Raw genomic sequence first — 18,374 nt, 5'->3', positions numbered from 1 at the left:
TATTTTAAATTGCTTCTTAACTCTTTGACTTTGCTCTAGTCTCTATAAAACTGTAATATTTTAAAGTGAAATGTTCTTTATTCATAGAAATATCAAGTGAATTTTCAAAATTCAATAGTATAAGAACTTATCCTATCAGTTCCTGATAGCTCTCCACAATTTTGTTTCAGTGCAGCTTCTTGTTGCAAGCTCTGTATTTTGCATATAGAGGTCCTAGTGCAGATGGCAGGAAAAAACCCAGTTTTTAAGAAAATAACCCTTTTAGATGCCTGACAACTTGCCAGTATGTGTGGGCCTTTCTAGAAGCTTGCTCACTTGAATTGTTTTATAACATATATGAAATAGTACAGCAAATATGTTTTTGTCTTATCTTTTGCAGACTCCAGAGAAGAAGCAAGAAAACTATAGATTGAAAGCTGAAGTACTTGGTTAAAATAGCCCAGTTAATCAGCACTTAGTTAATGTGGCCCACTGAGAAAAGAGCAAGGCGAGGCCATGCTGTGAAATAGATTGTGGTGGTAGTGGAGCTGGAAAGGTCTGTATCCTGCGGTTTGAAGTGCCGTCCAGATTTAGGAGTTCAGGTCAGGAAGAGTCCTTGTCATTGCTTGGATGAAGTTCCTCATGAACTAAAACCCAACAAGATCTGCATGTGTTATAAGCATATGGACTCCTGCAAGAAATTCTTAAATAGTGTGTTAAATCTTTTTTTGTGTATGTACTGCAGAGATGATGAAATGATTTGGCTTATGCAAGATGGTATTTTATAAACTCTTCAGCTGTCTTAGCTGACAGATACATCATCAGGAGTCTGTTGTTTGGTATTTTTTGCGAATAGGTTTATGCTTATCTGGTGATGAAGTACTTGTAAGTCATTTATCACTCAACCCTCAACATATTCTGTTGCAATAACAGTATTATCTGATATTCACCCTGAAAACTAGGAAAGCTTGCTTTTCTTCTTTCTTTTGGAGGTGGTAGTGTAGAAACAGTTTCTACTACAATATTCAGTTGTACGACTGGTAACAACACCCTCCTCCACTGTAAAATCAGGAAGTCATCTACTTTGGGGTTGATGAAACGGATCTACTGGAGGCAAAAGCTGCTTTTTCCACAGTCTTGGAGGACAAGATAGTTCTTCATTTCCCTTACTGCTTTAGATAACTGCCTTACCTTGTCAGTGTCACCTTAGAAGTTGGACAGAGGGAGGAAGGATTCCTTTAGTTTGTTCTCCAAATGTTTCTGTATATGCTCTGTTCCAAGTTACTGTTCCTTTTTCCTCGGGCTATTTTTTTTCCTTAAATAAAACCCAACAGATATATTGAACAAAGGATTATCTCTTCTCACAGAACTTAATGCATTAATTCTTTGTTCTGAACAGGGAGAGCGTCCAGAGGCTGAGGCCTCTTGAAGCAAAGCTGCTGTAGTCAGACTTCACTGAATTGAGACTGGTGCATCAGGTTATGGATGAGCAAGTGGGGATTAAAAAAAGGCTGGTTCATGAAATTTGTTATATAATCATCCTTTTGACTGGATGGTAGATAATGGAGCATATTACCTGTGTATGTAGGAGAGGCACATACATGAATTAGATGACCAGATGGATATGCATAGAGTTATTTGTTCTCTGTGAGAGCAGCCACACAGTGAAACAAACTTCACATGGGGGAGCTGGGCACATACAGCTTGTTTTAGTGCTATATGTCAAAAATATGGCTTTCAGTGTGTAGGCTAAAGCTATTGCATTGCTACTCTGAGGCATAGAGTCTATTTGTTTTGGCTCTAGTTTTAAAGTAGGACTGGAGTTACTTCTGTAGACAGTCAATCACTTTATTTGTATTTTTAGATTACTTACCTCTTAGATGCTTTGCCTTCAAATTTCTTCTTTATTTGCTCTCCTGTTTCTCTTGCAAGGCTATGGCCGCTCATCTAATATGGACAGTTTCTGGCCTGAAAAAACCCTAAGGTCATGCTGCTTAGAGCTATAATAAGCAGTAAGTCTTACATCACTTGCTACTATTTGCAGGAGAGTGATTTAGGGAAAACACAATTAGCATGAGATTAATCTGAGGAGGATGTGTAAAACCAGAGGTGTTCTGCCCATGGCTTCTTTTTCTTAGCTTTCTTCTGGTCATTTCATGGAACCCTAAGGGGCTGAGGGATTTTCTGGGGTGTTTTTTTTTTTTTTTGTTTCTTTGGGATTTATTTTTTTTTACACTTGTTGAATTTGTGCATGTTTGGCTGAGAAAAGAGGAGAGTAGGCAAAGATGATAATTAATAGATGAGAGGTATTAAAGAGCTAGAATCCTTCATGTGACATCCAACCTCTCCATTAGAGACATTAGAAAATATAACATCTGCTTAATTTGAAATTGTTTGGATAAAGGCTGCCCATTAGGACTGGTGAGAGGAAGTTAAGGACTATTGCAGAGAATATTAGATATCTGCATCAATTAATGAGCTCATATAGGTAGTTTTTGTGTTGGTTTTTTTTTTTTTTTTAAGGCTCCTGAAATAATAGTTTAGAAATGATAAACTAGGAGACTCTGGATAAGCCTCAAACTGTTCTTCTATTAGTTGAATGTGAGCTATGGTAGAAGAGAGTCCACAGTGACTTGTACTAAATCACTGCAAATACCACCTTACCCTGTTGAAGGAAGTGTTAACTGTACAGTGTGAAAATACTATTCAAGGAAGTGACTGCTTAAATGCTGCTCAGTTAATGATGGAGGAAGAGCTGCTTGTAGCCTAACCTTGCACTTCTGGTTTTGCATATCTTCTTAGCATAAAGCTTCTCTTTTGATAGAAGTCAAAGTCTTTTTGTCAACTAAACTGCCAAATAGATGCTCTACATGTCATAGAGTCACCTGGATATGAGCTGCTAGTAAGTTTTTGGTTCATTTGGGGAAATACCTGGTCTTAAGCTAAGACCCTATTACCTAGTTATTCCAACTCTCTCACAGTTTGAGCTGTAATGTTTTTCTTAACTTGTGGTGCCTGGTTAAGAAAGCACCATCCACGGTAGGCACCTAGAATTATTAAACTTGTATTAAATTGCTGCAATTAGAGTATCTCAATTGTGATAGTGTTTAGAAGCTGCTGTGTGCTCGTTTGCATTTATTTCCCTTCCATTGCGAGGACAAGGAGTTAATGGATTACTGGATTACAGTAAAGCCTGTGACTCCCTGCTGTTTCATGAGAAGTGGTTTTACAGGGTCAAATCTCTAGCAGCATACTGGAGGAAGAAGTCAGTTCTGTGGACAGTAGTTCACTTACTGTGTAGGATTTTAGAAAATGTACTCTACAGCATTGATAAATGTGATCAGTAGGTCACTGATCTCTTTGTCGGTAGTAATGGATATCTAATCACCACTGGATGGCCCAAGGCACAGCAATCTTCAACTGCCTTTATGCCATTCATGATCTTCAACATGGCAGACAGGCACATCTTTCCTCTGATCAAATCTATCTTGTGAAAGGACAGCATGCACTCATGTTTTCGTTCATAACAGGATGTTAATACATCATTAAGCAAAAAGCTTCTTGTTCTGCAGCCTTGTACCAGTCGATTTGTGAACCAAACTGAAGCTCTACTAATGAATGTCTTGGGAAGGTGCAGTGTTTTATAGTGGTCTCTTTGGATTTGCACAGTGAGTTTGTAAACAATAGCACCAGCATCCTCCTTCAGACGTACTCAGTAACTTGCACCTCTAGGGTAGTGATGTAGATACTTCAGCCAAACAGAGGAGTTTATGCAGACAAACTCTCATGATGTGAGGGCAGGCACGCAGCAAATAGACCACTCTAATGTATTGCTGTGTCACCTGCCTCCCTTTTGGCTCTCTTCCCTGCTGTGCTAAGCAGCTGAGATATTAGGGAGAGATGGAGGATGGATTTGGTGGTTTGCTTCATGAAGCTAATGATCTACATAGCAAATGGCTAATCTGTACTCTAGATCTGTCCTGCTGGCAGGTAAAGGTAGCAGTTTAATTTACTGATATGAGATGTAAGTACTATAAAATCTCTTTCACAAAGGCAGGAATGGATGCACTGATTACTTTTACATTAGTATTTTCCTGTAAGTATTTACACCATTTTTACTGTAGAGTTTCTAGTGTTTGTTTTGATTTGGGCCCCCTCTTTCAACCAGTTTCTCTCTGTGTCCCCTGACAGTAGGGTTTAAGAATGGATTGTAGTCTTAGCATCGTGCTTGTAAGCTGCTCTAGCAAGACGAAAGGCAAGTGGATAATTTGATTGTTTTATGCCAACTAAAGTGTGTTTGGATGGTGAATATAGTGAGCTTGCCCTCTACCTGGTCATGTATTCACCTATCTTCTGCTGGCATTATCACTTGTAGCAAAGCTGATAGGATTTACCAATAGAATAAAATCTTGCTTTTGGCTGTTTGGCTCCCTAAGTGACCTGCAGCAGTGCAAGGTAGTAGCAGGAATGTATAAGCCAGGAGAGCAGTGCTAAGGAAGAGTCTGGAGTTGTTTTTTAAGAAGTACAGCCTTGAATTAAACTGATTATGAAACTATATCAACATATTTTGCTGAAGGGAAGCTAGTAGCAGTTTGACTGGTGCCTCTCCCACCTAACTCGCCAATGAGCTTAGATGCTCCTAATGTAGAGGCTAATGAAAACATAACAAAACAGAAAATTTCTTATGTTTGGAAAACAATGACTCACAGCTCTCAAGGAAAACATCTAATAACATCTTTAAAATTGAGAATTTATCTTTTGTGCAAGAACTATATTCTTCCCAAATAGATGTTCCTAGCCACTACAGAGTTAAGAGGAGAAGCTACTGCTCTTAACCTTGGCAGCATTTGTATTACTGCTCTCCTAAACAGAAAACTAGAGTTGTCCTGTCTTCAAGGCCTGTTCAATAATTGAATGTGAACAGAGAGGCATGTTCTGTTAGACAAATGGTAGTGCCACAAATAGTAGCCAACACCACTGCTTGCCTTCAAGAAGCATGACAAAATGCTGGCAAGCTTTTTCTTATGCTAATAGAACCTTCTACCCAACATGCTTTATAGTTCTTCACACTAATAATGGCACATCTATAATCATTGGATTGTCAGATGGCCACAGGGCAAGGAAGGCTATGAGCTAATACAATGTAACCGTTCTGACCTGTGCATAAATTCAAAATAAATGAATTGTTGGGTGGGCTTAATTCTGCTGGCTGCTGGCCATAGGCAGAGTGGAGTCAGATGGGTACTGGGAACATCTAAACTTTTATGAAGCAATTTTTTTTTTTTTTGCTTTAACGGTTGTTAGTACCCTGTCTCAGGAACTTGCCTGCAGAAATCTACTCTGCTCAGTATTTGTGTAGACACTTGTACAGAAAAGTGCTTCTCTGTTCCTTTGGGAAATAAATGTGTAGACTGGTTCAGAAACACACCTGCCTCTAAATAGTTTGTGTGAAAGCTAAGAACTTGTAGCAGTTCTAGTTAATCAGCACAGATGCACTTCATGCCTCAAACTTGGCTTAGGCAGTCTACGGTTAGCGTAGTAACAAGTTAATCCTGATGGAGCAGGTCACTGCCACAAGCAGCCCACTAATTCCAGCCTGGAAGCACTCGCATAGTCTTGCAACCCTGCTGCCAAGTTCCTATTAAGGTATGTTAAATGTTCTCTTCAAATGAACGGCTCAACGAATCCCTTTTTTGTAACATCTGTTTTCTTGTTCTTCTGTAGGTTGTAATGCAAAACTCCAAACTGAGATATGGAGGTGTTATTCCTGCAGTACTGAAGCTCTGGCTCTAGCCTGGATTACCAGATTTAAGAATAGTAATTGGTTCTCTCAAGAGCTGGATGACTTTTGATGTTCCCTAGTCTATCTTTGTTAAACAAGATGATAATTAAAGATAATGGTGTACTGCAGACTAGATTTACCTTGCCTAATGAAGGCAGCAGGCAGCACAGTGGAGTCTGAAGCCTTGCAAACTGACAAGTGTGAAGCAATCACTCACAAGCGCCTTGGTCGGTGTTGTGGCTGGGTATCTGTTTGCTCAGGTGCTCATCTTGGAGAAGGCCAACAGCAGTCATACTAGGGCTGTAAGGCTGTTAACAGTTTGTGTCTTTTCTGCAAAAAGCCAACCAGAACTTACTGGCTTGCAATCACCTCTTTTAATAACTTGTTATGGACATTTAATCATTGTCTTGCTGAAGTGCAAAAAGCCTGAATAAGTGAAAGTGAGAAGGATGTGGCCTGAACTGATGTGGAACATAATCTTGTTGTGCTCGGGCTTAAATACTATCCTACCCATCAGTTTGTGTACACGACGTGACCTTTATTAAGCCTCTCCAAGTTGACTAGCTTGGCTACAGCATGTTTTGTTGGAATACAGCTCCGGTAATTTCTTGAAATTGGGAACTGTGTAACAGCCTGGAAATGAGGTGAAACAATTGCCTTTGCAAGCTTTGAAATGTAAGTCTCTGGTTCTGCAGCACAGCAATCTGTTAACTATCAGCAGCAGCAGTCTTGCCTTCCTTTTTAAGTGTTTCTAGTGATGGTAAAAATCAAATAAGCACGTAGAAATTCTTCAGTGAGTGTCACCAGGGCTGAATAATGTGATGAGAACTCAGTTAATCATACACATGTTCTTTAACAGACCCTGCCCACGCCCTCCAGCTCCACATAAATTGGTCCTTAGTTTTTGATACCTCTGTTTTCTTTTTCCTAGTACATGGAATAAACTGAAGCTACCTACCACTGTGAGATTTTATTTTGCTTTGTCATCCTCTAATGTAAACAAGTTACATGCAGTATAGCTGCTGGTTTTCAGGAAATTTGTTTTTAGATACTTCAGCCTGGTTTTAACTCTCATGTGTTATCCTAAGCATTGTTATGTGACTGTCCTCAGTGACTTTTAACATTCGATGTGCTGGTGTTGCTTTCTAAAACTGCAATTTCAGGCACATATAGACTGTAATCAGTAATAAGGAGACAACTTAAGACTCAATCATTCAACTTGATTCAGCTCCAGTGTATGGAGTTAAACGTTTATCACCAGCTAGTTGCTATGCTATTTGTTTGGTAGAGGTCTAGATGAGATTATATACTGCATTCAAAAATAGAACAGCCTGAAGGAATTATTCAGAACAGGCTTTTATTCATATGCTATGAAATTTTTTAACTTTGAGAGCATGAACCTTCAGATGTGAATGTGCTGTTTAATATGGGCGTTCCTGTCAACTCACTGCTACAGCTGTGTGCACAGGGGGTGGGATTTTGATTTTTGTGTTGCTGAGGCTGCAGTCCATTTCCACCAAAGGTGCTGACTTCACAGATTCCTGAAGTATTTTAGTCAGGCTTCCCTTAATGCTCTGTTGCTTGCTGAGGACACAAAGAACCCAGTTTCTAGCAGTAACTGATAACCTGTGAGTGTAATGAGTAGATAATGCTGCTTGAAGTTTGCTGAGAGGTTTTGGTGATTTTTTTTTTTTTTTTTTTTTTTTTTTTTAAAAAGATGGCCTTGATTTCATCTTGGGTTAAGAAAAAGTGGCTGACTTACTCTTGTTCCACCTTCCTCCCCCCATTTTTAACATTGGTGATTATTGCCATGCTTGTTAAGGTTAGAGAGACAATTGCTAATAATTCAAGGTAAATGCTGCAATGTGCTTTCCTTATAAACAGAACCTAAAGATACAGAGCAAGGACTTAGCTTCCAAACTTAGGTAACTAAATATCCTACTCAGGTTAGCAGTATCCCAGACTGAGGTCAGTGTTCTCTGCCCTGTTAATTTAAACGAAGTGCAAAATCTCCAGACTTGGTAGTAACGTTTGAATGAGATGTGGTCTTTGCTTGGTAAAAGGGAAATGAAATTAATAGTTTTAGAAATTAATATTTTCAACTGGAGCAGATGAATTGCTGAAAATAAGAGAAGTGTTTTTCAAGTCTTTTAAAAAAGGGTGCTAATGTGATATCTTAGAAAATGGGAGTGTTGTCTCTCTCCATAAACACTTGCACCCTTTTGGCATATGTTACTGTGGCCCTCTGTTCGAGTATGGACCCAGGAGCGTAAAGGCTTGCTTCAGTCTAGTAGTGAATTCCGAGTGCTGTAAGTATCTTAGACATGAACCCTTGACTGTGTCTGCCATGTGCACCAGACAAAGAATCTAATCCAATTATGACAAATCTAAGATCTATGGTAGAAGACAGTTCAAGCCTTAGACTGTACAAGCTGCTGCTTATTTATACAGTAAATAGTGTTACTGCTTCAAAGCCAGTTTACTTTAAGTTGACAAGTTAAATTAGAAGAAAACTTATAATGTGTTGCTTGATACATTAGTGAAAACGGGGTAAGCTTTGTGATCCCAGCAGATGCATCTCTCAAACTGCGGGAAGTAAACTGTGATCTCTTGTCATTCTAGAAGTTAATCGGAGTTTCTAGGTCAAAGTAAAACTGTGGACATATCTCCTGCTTTATCTGAAAACCAAGATGCCTACAGATAGCAACTACAATTTATGTTTAAAACAGGTACCATGAATTCTTGAGCTCTGAAAATGCTTAATTTAAAAGCAGTAAGCAGATGAGTAGGTACAAGGAAGTAGTTTTTCAGGGTTGGGTGTAGGGGAAGCTGAGGGGTGTTTTTGTCGTGTGGAGTGCCTGCCAAGGCACCCTGCATTTCAATGTTTTGAGCAGTGTCCCTTACAAAACAAGGTTGTAGAATGGAAAAAAAAAATCAATTTTAAGCAAATTTGTAGGCATTTTGTTAAAATGGCAAGGCAAACCAAAGTAGTTGCTTCTGATTTTGGCCTAACTTGTTTCTGTTTGTACAGTGTGCTAGTCTTGCTACATGTCTGTACTCTTGTGGCCATTATGGGCATATTATTATAAAGTGGTTTTCTGCATCTTATGGAAGAGTTGGTTTTGGAAGTGCATAATTTCAGTTTCTTGATTTAGACTCAAAAAAAGAGAAATTAAAAAATCTGGATTAATTTATTCATCATGGGGTTCCCTTATACTTTAAATACTTTGCTTTTAACCTATCCCAAGGTACTTGTTTCCGTGAGTTACTTAATCACCTTTCATCTGGCCTGCTGTCAGGTCATTTTTGGAATGGTAAAGGCATGATTAACGGTAATTGGGTGACACAGGAGGCTTGGGTTCAGACATACAAAGGTAGCAGGATGTTTAAATGCTCTGAATTGTTGCTGTGTTTGTATGGAAGAAAGGGGTGAGATTGGAGGTGCATCAGATCTGCTGGTTCTGATCTGTTCTTCAAGTCTTGTCACATGCCCTCCTTGCAGTGACATGGCTGTAGTCATGATTGGAGTGGTGTGGGGGAAAGTGGGGTGTGAAAGCAGAGCATCTGATCCTCACTACTAATAAGGTTGGGCCATTTTCAAGCAGGGCCAGGAATGTTTTATTCATAACCTTGTAGCCAAAGATATATGATGAAGAGTAAAGGAAGCTGTCTTTTTTCATGCTGCTTGTTGATGTTTTGGAAACTGCTTGAAAGTTTGAGTAGGTACAGGTCTGAATTTCCAACACAACTAAATGGCTGGTTATTCATTACTGAAGTGAACTTAATTTGCTTTCCTCAAACTTCAAGCAACTGAATATAGTGCCTGGAGTTGGATACATTACCCTACCATGCTCACTGATGCAGGAGATAATGGACCGAGACATCTGTCAAATCTCAATCCCCAAAAACTAAAATGGTGAAGAGCAATAAGCTGCTTTGGTTTGGACAATGCAAGTATTACTTGAATAAGCTTGCAGCTTATTTCTCTGAATATCTAACTTGAATTGGCACTAGAAATCCTAATACCTATTCTTGGAATCAAAAGTTGATTTTATATAGACTATGCTGAGAAGCCTAAGGTGGCAAAGTTACCTAATAAAATGTGAATTTTAAATATTTCTTTTTTTTCGAGTGAGTCTTGGGGCTACTTTTGAATTTACTGCTTTTCCTCTGCAGTGTCTGTTAAGAATGTTTTTAAAGCTGTTGAATGGCCATTCAATTGAGAAACAGTAAATTGGCTTGTCCTTAAGGTGAGGGATAACACAAGATGTTTGTTTACAAGATTGTGTTTAGAAGACTCTTTCCTTAAGAGCACTGTCAACCTAGTACTCAAATTGGAAGTAAAATTCAGTTTTCTTTTGCCAGTTTAAGGAATATAAAAACTGAAGGATTTGTGAAAGTCAGTAATAAAGGCATTTCAGATTAATTGTATGTGACTGATACTGTCTTAAATCTGCAAAGCTTCTTGCAACTGGGAGGTCCTTTTAGCTTCTCAAATTCCTCTGTAAAGCAGTTAAGTTACTTCTGTGATGTTTGCTTTCATCTAGTCCTAATACTGGAAAGGGAGAATAGTAATTCCTCCTAACGTTTGTATGTTCACACAGCATGGTTGGGTGGAAAGAAGCATAGTGTGGCAGAGGGCTGTCCAAAGCACTGTATCCTGATGTGTGTTCTTTTGATTTCAGGCAAAAGTAAAGAAGCGGAGATAAAGAGGATAAATAAAGAACTAGCAAACATTCGTTCAAAATTTAAAGGTAAGTGACTTGTTCATATTAAACTATACATACTTCCTCATATGACATTCTTCTATAGTTTTTTGTTTTGGTTTTATACATTAAGACTTTTCTGTTAACTCTTGATACAAACAAAATACTAGAGCAGGCAATTAGGATAACTATTCAAAGTGTTCTCTTAACTACAGAACTTCCTGACAGTCCTGTGATTCTTGGCTGTAACAGAAGAAAACTCCCTCCTATATCCAAGAATTGAGCTACTGTTCACAAACTTTTTCTAATACTTTGCCTCCTAACCGTGTGACTACCCAGTCTGTTTTCTTCCAGAAGGTCATGAACTAGTTTGAAGAAACATGAGTGGAGGTAATTATTTCCAGTAAACCGGAATCTGTTTAAATTTATCCTCATTCCCCCCTCTCCCCCTCCCCTCCGCCCTCTTTAGCAAAATGATGGGTTAGGCTGTCTTCTGGCAAAATTAAGATAAAAATGTGTAGTTGATAAATCCGTACATCTTAACCGCTCTCATAAGCAACAGCAATACAAACCATTCATATGAAACAAAGAATATGCGGTGACCAATTCCATCCTTGTGTGTTCCAAGAGGCAGCAATTCACTTTTAAACAACGTGAGGTAAAACTCATGCTGTAACTGTATTCAAGTTGTGTGTGTGGCTTCAGATTTTAAAGATTCGGAAGGGTAGTTTAGATGCTTTTGAATGGAGCTCTAGCAGTAGTGGCCGTGGCAAACATTCTGTTTAAATAGATACACAGGGCTGTGTGTGTAGCTAGATAAGGCACTGCAGTGTGGGGTGTGGCTTCAGAATTTGCTGTATTTGTATTTGGATTAAACCTGTTTAAGTCATCTGTCATGACTTAATGTGCCTATTTGGAATACTCAATGTGTTAACAAAGCCTGAAATAACTTTTTTGAACTTCAGGGATCTGTTGCTACTTTTTAAGTGGTATGTCTCTTAAAGGCATATGAACACCTGCAAAAACTTGAGTGTCAACAACAGTTTGGAAGGGAAAAGTTGTCCACAGTGAAAGACACTCAAAGTTAGGAAATTCTTCTAAGTTAGATGCCATGATATGTGTCTGCTAACATTTTTCCCTTAGAAATTTCAGCATATTTTATCCAGATTGTTAACATCAGTCATAGGGTAACCGAGGAAATTTTAATGACTATTTTTCTATGGTAAATAAAAAGGAACTTTAATTTAGTCACGTCCCTATGCTGTCATGTTGTTTTTCAGTTCCTTTTCATGGCAAAGCTTCCATCTGACACTGACATTGGTCTGATTTTTGCTAGAAGTAGCAGGCTTTGTACAGTCTGTGCTACAGGCTGTTCTCTGTCACCCGATCCAAATCTAAAACTTGTTTGTGTCCATTTTCCAGTTACAGTGACCACTTGTATCCATTTTCCAGTCAGTGACCAGCAGATCCTGCCATCTTGTACTGAGTATGGGCGCACCCTGAGCCACTAGCTCATTGCTCAAGGTCTGATAGAAACCTGCATACAAGAGTAACAGCCATTTTCTTAGTTCCAGCTGTGTGATCAAAGTGGATCATCTTGTTGCCTAGTCAGTTTAAGCATAAAATTTTAACTCTTAAATAAAGCAGTTTAATCTCCAAGCAAGATCTGTACTAGACAAATTAATTATCTTTTATTATTTTTCAGATAGAGACTGAGTTTAATTAAAATCTGTTTAAGAAATTTCTGCACACTTAATCAAAGTTTTCTGTTACTTCATCTTTCAACTAATCTTAAGTTGATTAATATGGAAGACACAGGCAAAAAGACTGCTTGTTTTCCCTTAGTCTGTGTTTGTAAAACTACGTGCTGTCAGACAGCGGCATTATTGGTTATCAGCTATTGCCAAAATTCATGTCAGCATCTAAATTCGTTACTTAATTGTTTAGACAGGACAGGTTTTTCTAGAAAGCAGCAGTCACTTTCCCTGTAAATATGTTAAGTTACTCCGCCTATGCCCTTCTGTCATCAAGAACAACTAGCAGTTAATGCCTAGCTGGAAAGCTTGCTGCAGTCACACTAACACAGAAATCTAGTTCTTTCAGCAATTTAACTTCAGGCTACACCACTTTTTTAATCTTGATTTGATGGGCAAGCTTTAGTTTGTTTGCAAAACCTAATCAATTTTTCACTAATGAAACCAGAAGCTTTCATCAGACTAAGTCTTCAGTCTGCAGTGAAGTTCTGCAAACTTGAAAAGGTGGGGGGAAAAAAAAAAAAGTTATTGAAGCTGCTGAAGAACCTCAGTGCCTACTGTGTGTTCCAGCATGCTTGAAGCATGAAGAAGGTTCTGTCAGACCTGCTCACTTCACTGCTAGAGTTAAGCATGCTGTTGTAAAGGAATGCAATAGGGGATTGCAGGAAAGTTCATAATGGTTACAGCTGTTGCAGTACTGACTTACAGGGGTATAGTCCAGTTCTTGCTGTTTGGCTGGAATCAAACCCTACTAAGTAATCCTTTTTAGGTAGGAGTTAGTATCTCACTTGCTGCTTACTAGCCCAGCTCCTTATGACCTTAGGAAGCTTGGGCTGTGTGGAACCATGAGTCGGCAATGATCAGAGAACAGAAGTGCTTTCAGCAGAGTTGTGCAATAATTTTAGCCTGCAATAACTTTAGCCTACTTAAAGTAGCATCCTTTAAGCACAGTTTAAATAGTTTTGAATAAATATTAGTGTGTTTTTATTCAGTAGCTTGAATGAAAGATGGCTGAACATTCCCATAAGCTGATCTTCATTATGGCTACTTTATTTGTATGGATTTTAGGTGAAAAAAACTTAACTGAAGACAGTAACTTGATGTAGACTAAACAAAAACTAGACATAAATGTCACAATTTGGAAGCAGCTGAATTTGGACAACTTGTGTAACTGCTTAAGGCCTTGAGAGTGTGAGGAGGTGATAGCTGTGTATCTTTCTGCTGCAGGAGTTCTACATCAGCTTTGTGCTGCATGGCTTTTTCTTGCAGAAGGGCTGTTTAAAAATAAACAGACCTTCATAATGCATTTTATTCTTGGTTTAAGTGGAGATCAGCTTAACCCAGTTTCTTTTTACTTAGCTCTGACTTTTTAAAATGTTGTTAAATAGTTTGGATTGAGACAAATGTGTGACTGTGAATTTAAGATGGAGTCCCTTGCTAGGTAACTATGGGGAGTAATGGTGCCCTGGGTTAATCACTTGGCTGAAGATGCCCCCATTGGACTGGCTGCGTTGCTGTCTGTGAGAAGGAAGGCCAGTAGTAGTGCCTCTTGGCATGAGAGACTGGTATACCATGAGTACCCTTTCCTTCCTCTGAACCTTTAGACCCTTCAGCATACTCTTATTATCTAGACACCCCACCCCCCCCCCCCCAATATAATTTGCAAGATGCATTCTTTTACAGAGTATTTCTACTTCTGTCATGCGAGAGCTGGCAAGCCTGTTACCTGCCTATGTTTCAGTAATTGCTATTTAAAATACGCTTGTACTTAATAGGCTGAGATGAGGCTACACTCTCTAGTAAAGCCATACTTTTCTTGAACTGATGGAACGTATGCCATGGCTTTGTGTTCTGTTCTGGCTTCTGTGCTGCAAGCTCAGAAGTAATCTAGGATCTCTGGACTAAGGCTACTTTGTCTCTTGTTTCAGCGTGAGGAAGTTCCATTGCTGAGGTCAGTGTGTCCTTGACAGTTGCTTTAAATGCTTCTGCATTAACTAAGATAAGATGTGTGTAGTAGAGAGAAGCTACACTAGTGTAATAAAGCAGAAGTTGTAGGAATTAAGTGTGGAGAATACTATTCCTTTTAAATGTTCATACTGTAAACTGATTTTGCTTGCATGCTTGAGCCGAATTAGAAGTCTGGCTGTCAGAGTAGTAATTGCTTTGTAAATAAGTGAAAAAAATATCTGGTTTATTAATTTGTGGTGTTGTTTTGATCTCTCATAGCAGAATTTGTATACTAATGAAACTGCCCACAAATCTATAAATTGTTTCTGCAGTCAAAGGAACTTTGTTCTCTGCTTGATTCAGGCTTGTTCTTTTTTCCAGATCTGGCATTAGATTTTAGTTTTGTTCCAACTGCTTAATAGGGTTTGTGTTACAGGAGCAGTTGCTAGATTTCAGACGTACTAGTGTATATTAGTTTTGGATTGTGCAGAGGTGCCCCAATGTCAGTTGATAATCTCTGCTTTTTTCCTCTTTTTTTTTTTTACTTCAGCTCACTTGTTTTTCCCAAATTCAAGCAAGACTTCTCTGTTGCCCCAAACTACACCCTTTGCAGCAAGTTCAAGATAAGCCTCTAAATACTTGTTTTAAACAGAGCTGCATACCAGTAAATTGCTTTCCTGTCAGGCTATGAAAGTTGTTTTCTGATCATCAAAGAGCTGTATGAAGGCAACTGGGCAGTAAAATAATGAAGTGTCTTCACTGACGGAGTGAATTATTGGAAGCAAAATGAGGCTTCAAGTATCACCTGAATTGTAGGGCTGTTCTAGTAATACTCTGGTGGTAGTAGTCAGGTAACTAAATACTAGCTTATGGTTTTGTATGGGTTCTCTGCCACAATTTTTCAGCCTTTCATTTAGAGGGCTTGGACTGTCACTCTTATAGAAAGCCAAATCTTGTCTCAACATCTAAGCTAGTAGTAGGCCTTGTGATACTGTATAGCACTGGATTGCTGTCAGTTGCATGAATGTAGGTCAGTGTCAATCTAAGAAGGAGATCCACTGAATGCAAAGAAACAGCTAAGGGTGTTGTCCATCCTGTTTTACATGTCATCACTGCAGTTTTAAAATCAAAGATTGTCTTGATTTGAGATAGCAATCAACCATTTGGATGCTAGTGAGACTAGATGTGTCAGGCTTCCTCACCCTCTATGCCCCAGTGAGCATCCCACGGGTCTAAACTGCCTTCGTGCCCCCTCTGGCTGGCGGCAGGCTCTGTAACTGCAGCAGGCTGATTGTTAAGCATACTGAATTAGATTCAAAAGCAGGTGCTGTTTTTTAACTCATGGTCCAACTTAGAGAAGGTTGTGCATGGGAACCAAAGGGTCTCATAATGCCTAATTTCTTTGTTTTTGGAAGGCTGTGTGAAAGAGATGTATGAGCAATGAAAACTCAAACTTAGCCATTGATATGGTAGAAAGGTGATGCATAGAAATGTGAAGGTAGTAATTCCTTCTTAATAATAATACTATTTGCTGATCAGTTGTTAATAATTCTTTTCTTAGCAGAATGACTAATAAACTTTCCAGGGAAAGCAAGTAGCCTTTGAAATGCCCACTGTGCTCAAAACATGCTGACATGTTTCGAATCCTTCCTGTTTCTGCTGACTTGATTTGCAGTACTTGCAAATGTTCCCAAAAGCATTTAAAAATGAGCTGAGTTAAAAGAAATGATTGTGTATTGCAATAAAGATAACAGAACATGTGAAATTTCCTTCTGCTCTGTTCGGATGTTTGCTTGAGGCTGGGGAAAGCTGTACTATTTTAGCACATACTTAAGCAATGAAACTTGTTAGTAATGTTTAAAATAGAATCTTTATCTCTTGGTAAATGCTACATGAGAGAGAGAGGAATTGGATAGTTAAACTTGAAATTTCACTAAGAATCTGAATCAAAGACTACTTCCAAACATAGCTAGAGTTAGGCAACTACAGTGAGACCTTTGACTGCAATGCTCTTTTTTTCAAATTGCTCAGCTAATTAAACAATTTTTTTTAAAAAGACAATGATGTTCTCTTATTGCTGGGAACTAATAAGGCTGTAAAGAAGAGTTCTAGTAACTGTTACTTGGCTTAGTTCATAAGCTTGCCTGTTGTTGAGAACCTTCACATTGTCTTCAGTTCTGCATACAAAGGATGGAAGCTTTTGAAAGGAGTGAACTATTTTTTCTGTCTTAAGAAAAAGTTTCAGGTACTGATTTTTACAATATTCTCCTTCAATAGCACATGATGGAGAAGGGTGTTTTTTCCTTGTCAGTAGGATGGTGCTATGTTTTGAGCTTGATTGCATGGCATAGCTTCCATCAAAAATGCTTCAAATACCCCAAGATCCAAGGACCTTGCTAATCTGAGCTCTTAAAATACTGGTATCTTGGAAGGATATAATGCTTTAAATACCTGGGTCCTAAACCTGAAAAAAGGAATTGCCAAACCATGACAAGTACTTTGCTGTGAAAGTTGATGTGGTTCAGAGTATGTATACTTTCATCTGCATTTTTCTTCATTAAGAAATTGGGTTGTAGTGTTCAATACTCCCTCTTCTCTTCTGATCTCACAAAGTCAACATTCAGAGTCATTTGAGAACATGAGAGAACAGGTTTTATACTTGTGACTTTTGTGTATTGCTGATGGATTGTACAGTAACACGCCACTGCAGTTCAATCTCTTGGATTCCTTGGGAGCTTCAGTCTTGGAGACTGATTGGATTTTTCTCACTTATGGTAAAGTTCATGTGAAAGCTACTTTCTGATGCCTTTTTGGTGTGTCTGTATCTCTGAGAGAGGCAACTATTAATGCTATTAAATACCATAGCAAGTCCTCAATTGTGTAGATCTCATCCAGCAGAGGAACACTGACCAAAATAGATTCAGCTTGTTTAGTGTCCCCTTCTGTGAATCATAATAGTATCCAGCATCACCGGTTCCTTTATTCAGTCACCTGGAAACAGCTGTCTTGTTATGAGTTGGCATATTTTATTGTTAAGCAATATAAAGCCACCCTGGTTTATTCACTAATTATTTCTTTTCCTTGCAGATCTCATGGAGGAGATCAATTGAAAATAAAATCCTAAGAGTTTGTAGAAACTTTTTTTCAGCAGCTGAAAAATGTTTAAAAACTAAAGATGTCACTGCCTTTTCCTGTTTTGTTTTTTTTGTGTGTTGGTTTGGGTTTTTTTTCTTGCCTTTCCTAAGGAAGGTATCTTTGATCAGCATCTTCCCACCATGATGATATGGGAAGAAGCTTCCGCTCTCGAGTACCATTTTATTGGGGAAATAGCATAACAGGAGGTATTTATTTCCCCTGTTATAAATACAGAAGACTTTATTCCTTTGCTGCTCAAGCCATAGTTTGAAGGCCACTGCAGACAGACATGGCTGAATATCTTCTTTTCCTTCTGGCCATATTGCTTCTAAAGAAGGGAGAAAAACCCCAAATGCAACTTTCTCCTGCTCCAGTCTGAATGTTTTGCACTGCCCTGGATTCGTTGGCTGACTCAACAGTTAAATAGCCTTATGGCAGCAAAATGTAAATGTGACTTGAAGAAAACATGTCTTTGGGCAACTTTCTGCCGAGCTGGCTGTTGACAGAGGATCTTGTCAGGATCCAGTATAGCAGGATTTCACTGCCATAAGTATCTTTAGTAATGCTGCTTCATGTATCTAAGTAAAATGTGACATGTATCGGCTTCTGTGGTATGGACCTGAAGGCAACTTTTCTTTGTGTGACATAAAAGTAGCTTTAACGTAATGCTTCTTGGCAGCTGATATGCTGTCTGTGCCAGTTTAAAAAAAAACAAAACAAAAAACAAAACAAATCAACAGGTGTCTAAAGACTCAGACTTGAAGGCTGTTGTTGTTCATATTAAAATGGCAGTCACGTGCTCAAATTTTTTTTCTCAGTTGAAATAAAACTCAATAAAGTAAGTTTTCAGAGTCAAAATAGAAAGCAACCTTTGAAAATGCATGATTGCAGCCTGTAGGTGTAACCTTTTATCATCGTCTACTTCAGTGTGCCAGTATGCTTTCTCTTGGTTCACTAACATGACACAGCTTCACACACTGATGGTAGTTTTCTTTCACAAACTATAAGTTTGTAGTGGTAAGGTTTCCATTGTTTTTATACTGTCAGTGAATGTAGTGTGAAATCTATGGG

General features: G+C 38.6%; 1 protein-coding gene across 4 annotated transcripts in view; it reads left to right on the top strand.

Annotated features, from left to right (window-relative positions):
- Window positions 1-18,374, top strand: part of AP2A2 (adaptor related protein complex 2 subunit alpha 2) — a 47,429-nt gene that overhangs the window by 3,350 nt on the left and 25,705 nt on the right. For all 4 annotated transcript variants that reach the window (XM_074917780.1, XM_074917778.1, XM_074917779.1 and 1 more), the window contains exon 2: window positions 10,447-10,515. In XM_074917780.1, the coding sequence (XP_074773881.1) occupies window positions 10,447-10,515 (69 nt within the window). The remainder of the gene's footprint in view (window positions 1-10,446; window positions 10,516-18,374) is intronic.

The sequence above is a fragment of the Athene noctua genome, chromosome 14 (genome assembly GCF_965140245.1).
Source record: "Athene noctua chromosome 14, bAthNoc1.hap1.1, whole genome shotgun sequence".
Lineage (NCBI taxonomy): Eukaryota > Metazoa > Chordata > Aves > Strigiformes > Strigidae > Athene > Athene noctua.
This window is presented reverse-complemented; position numbering and strand designations above follow the sequence as displayed.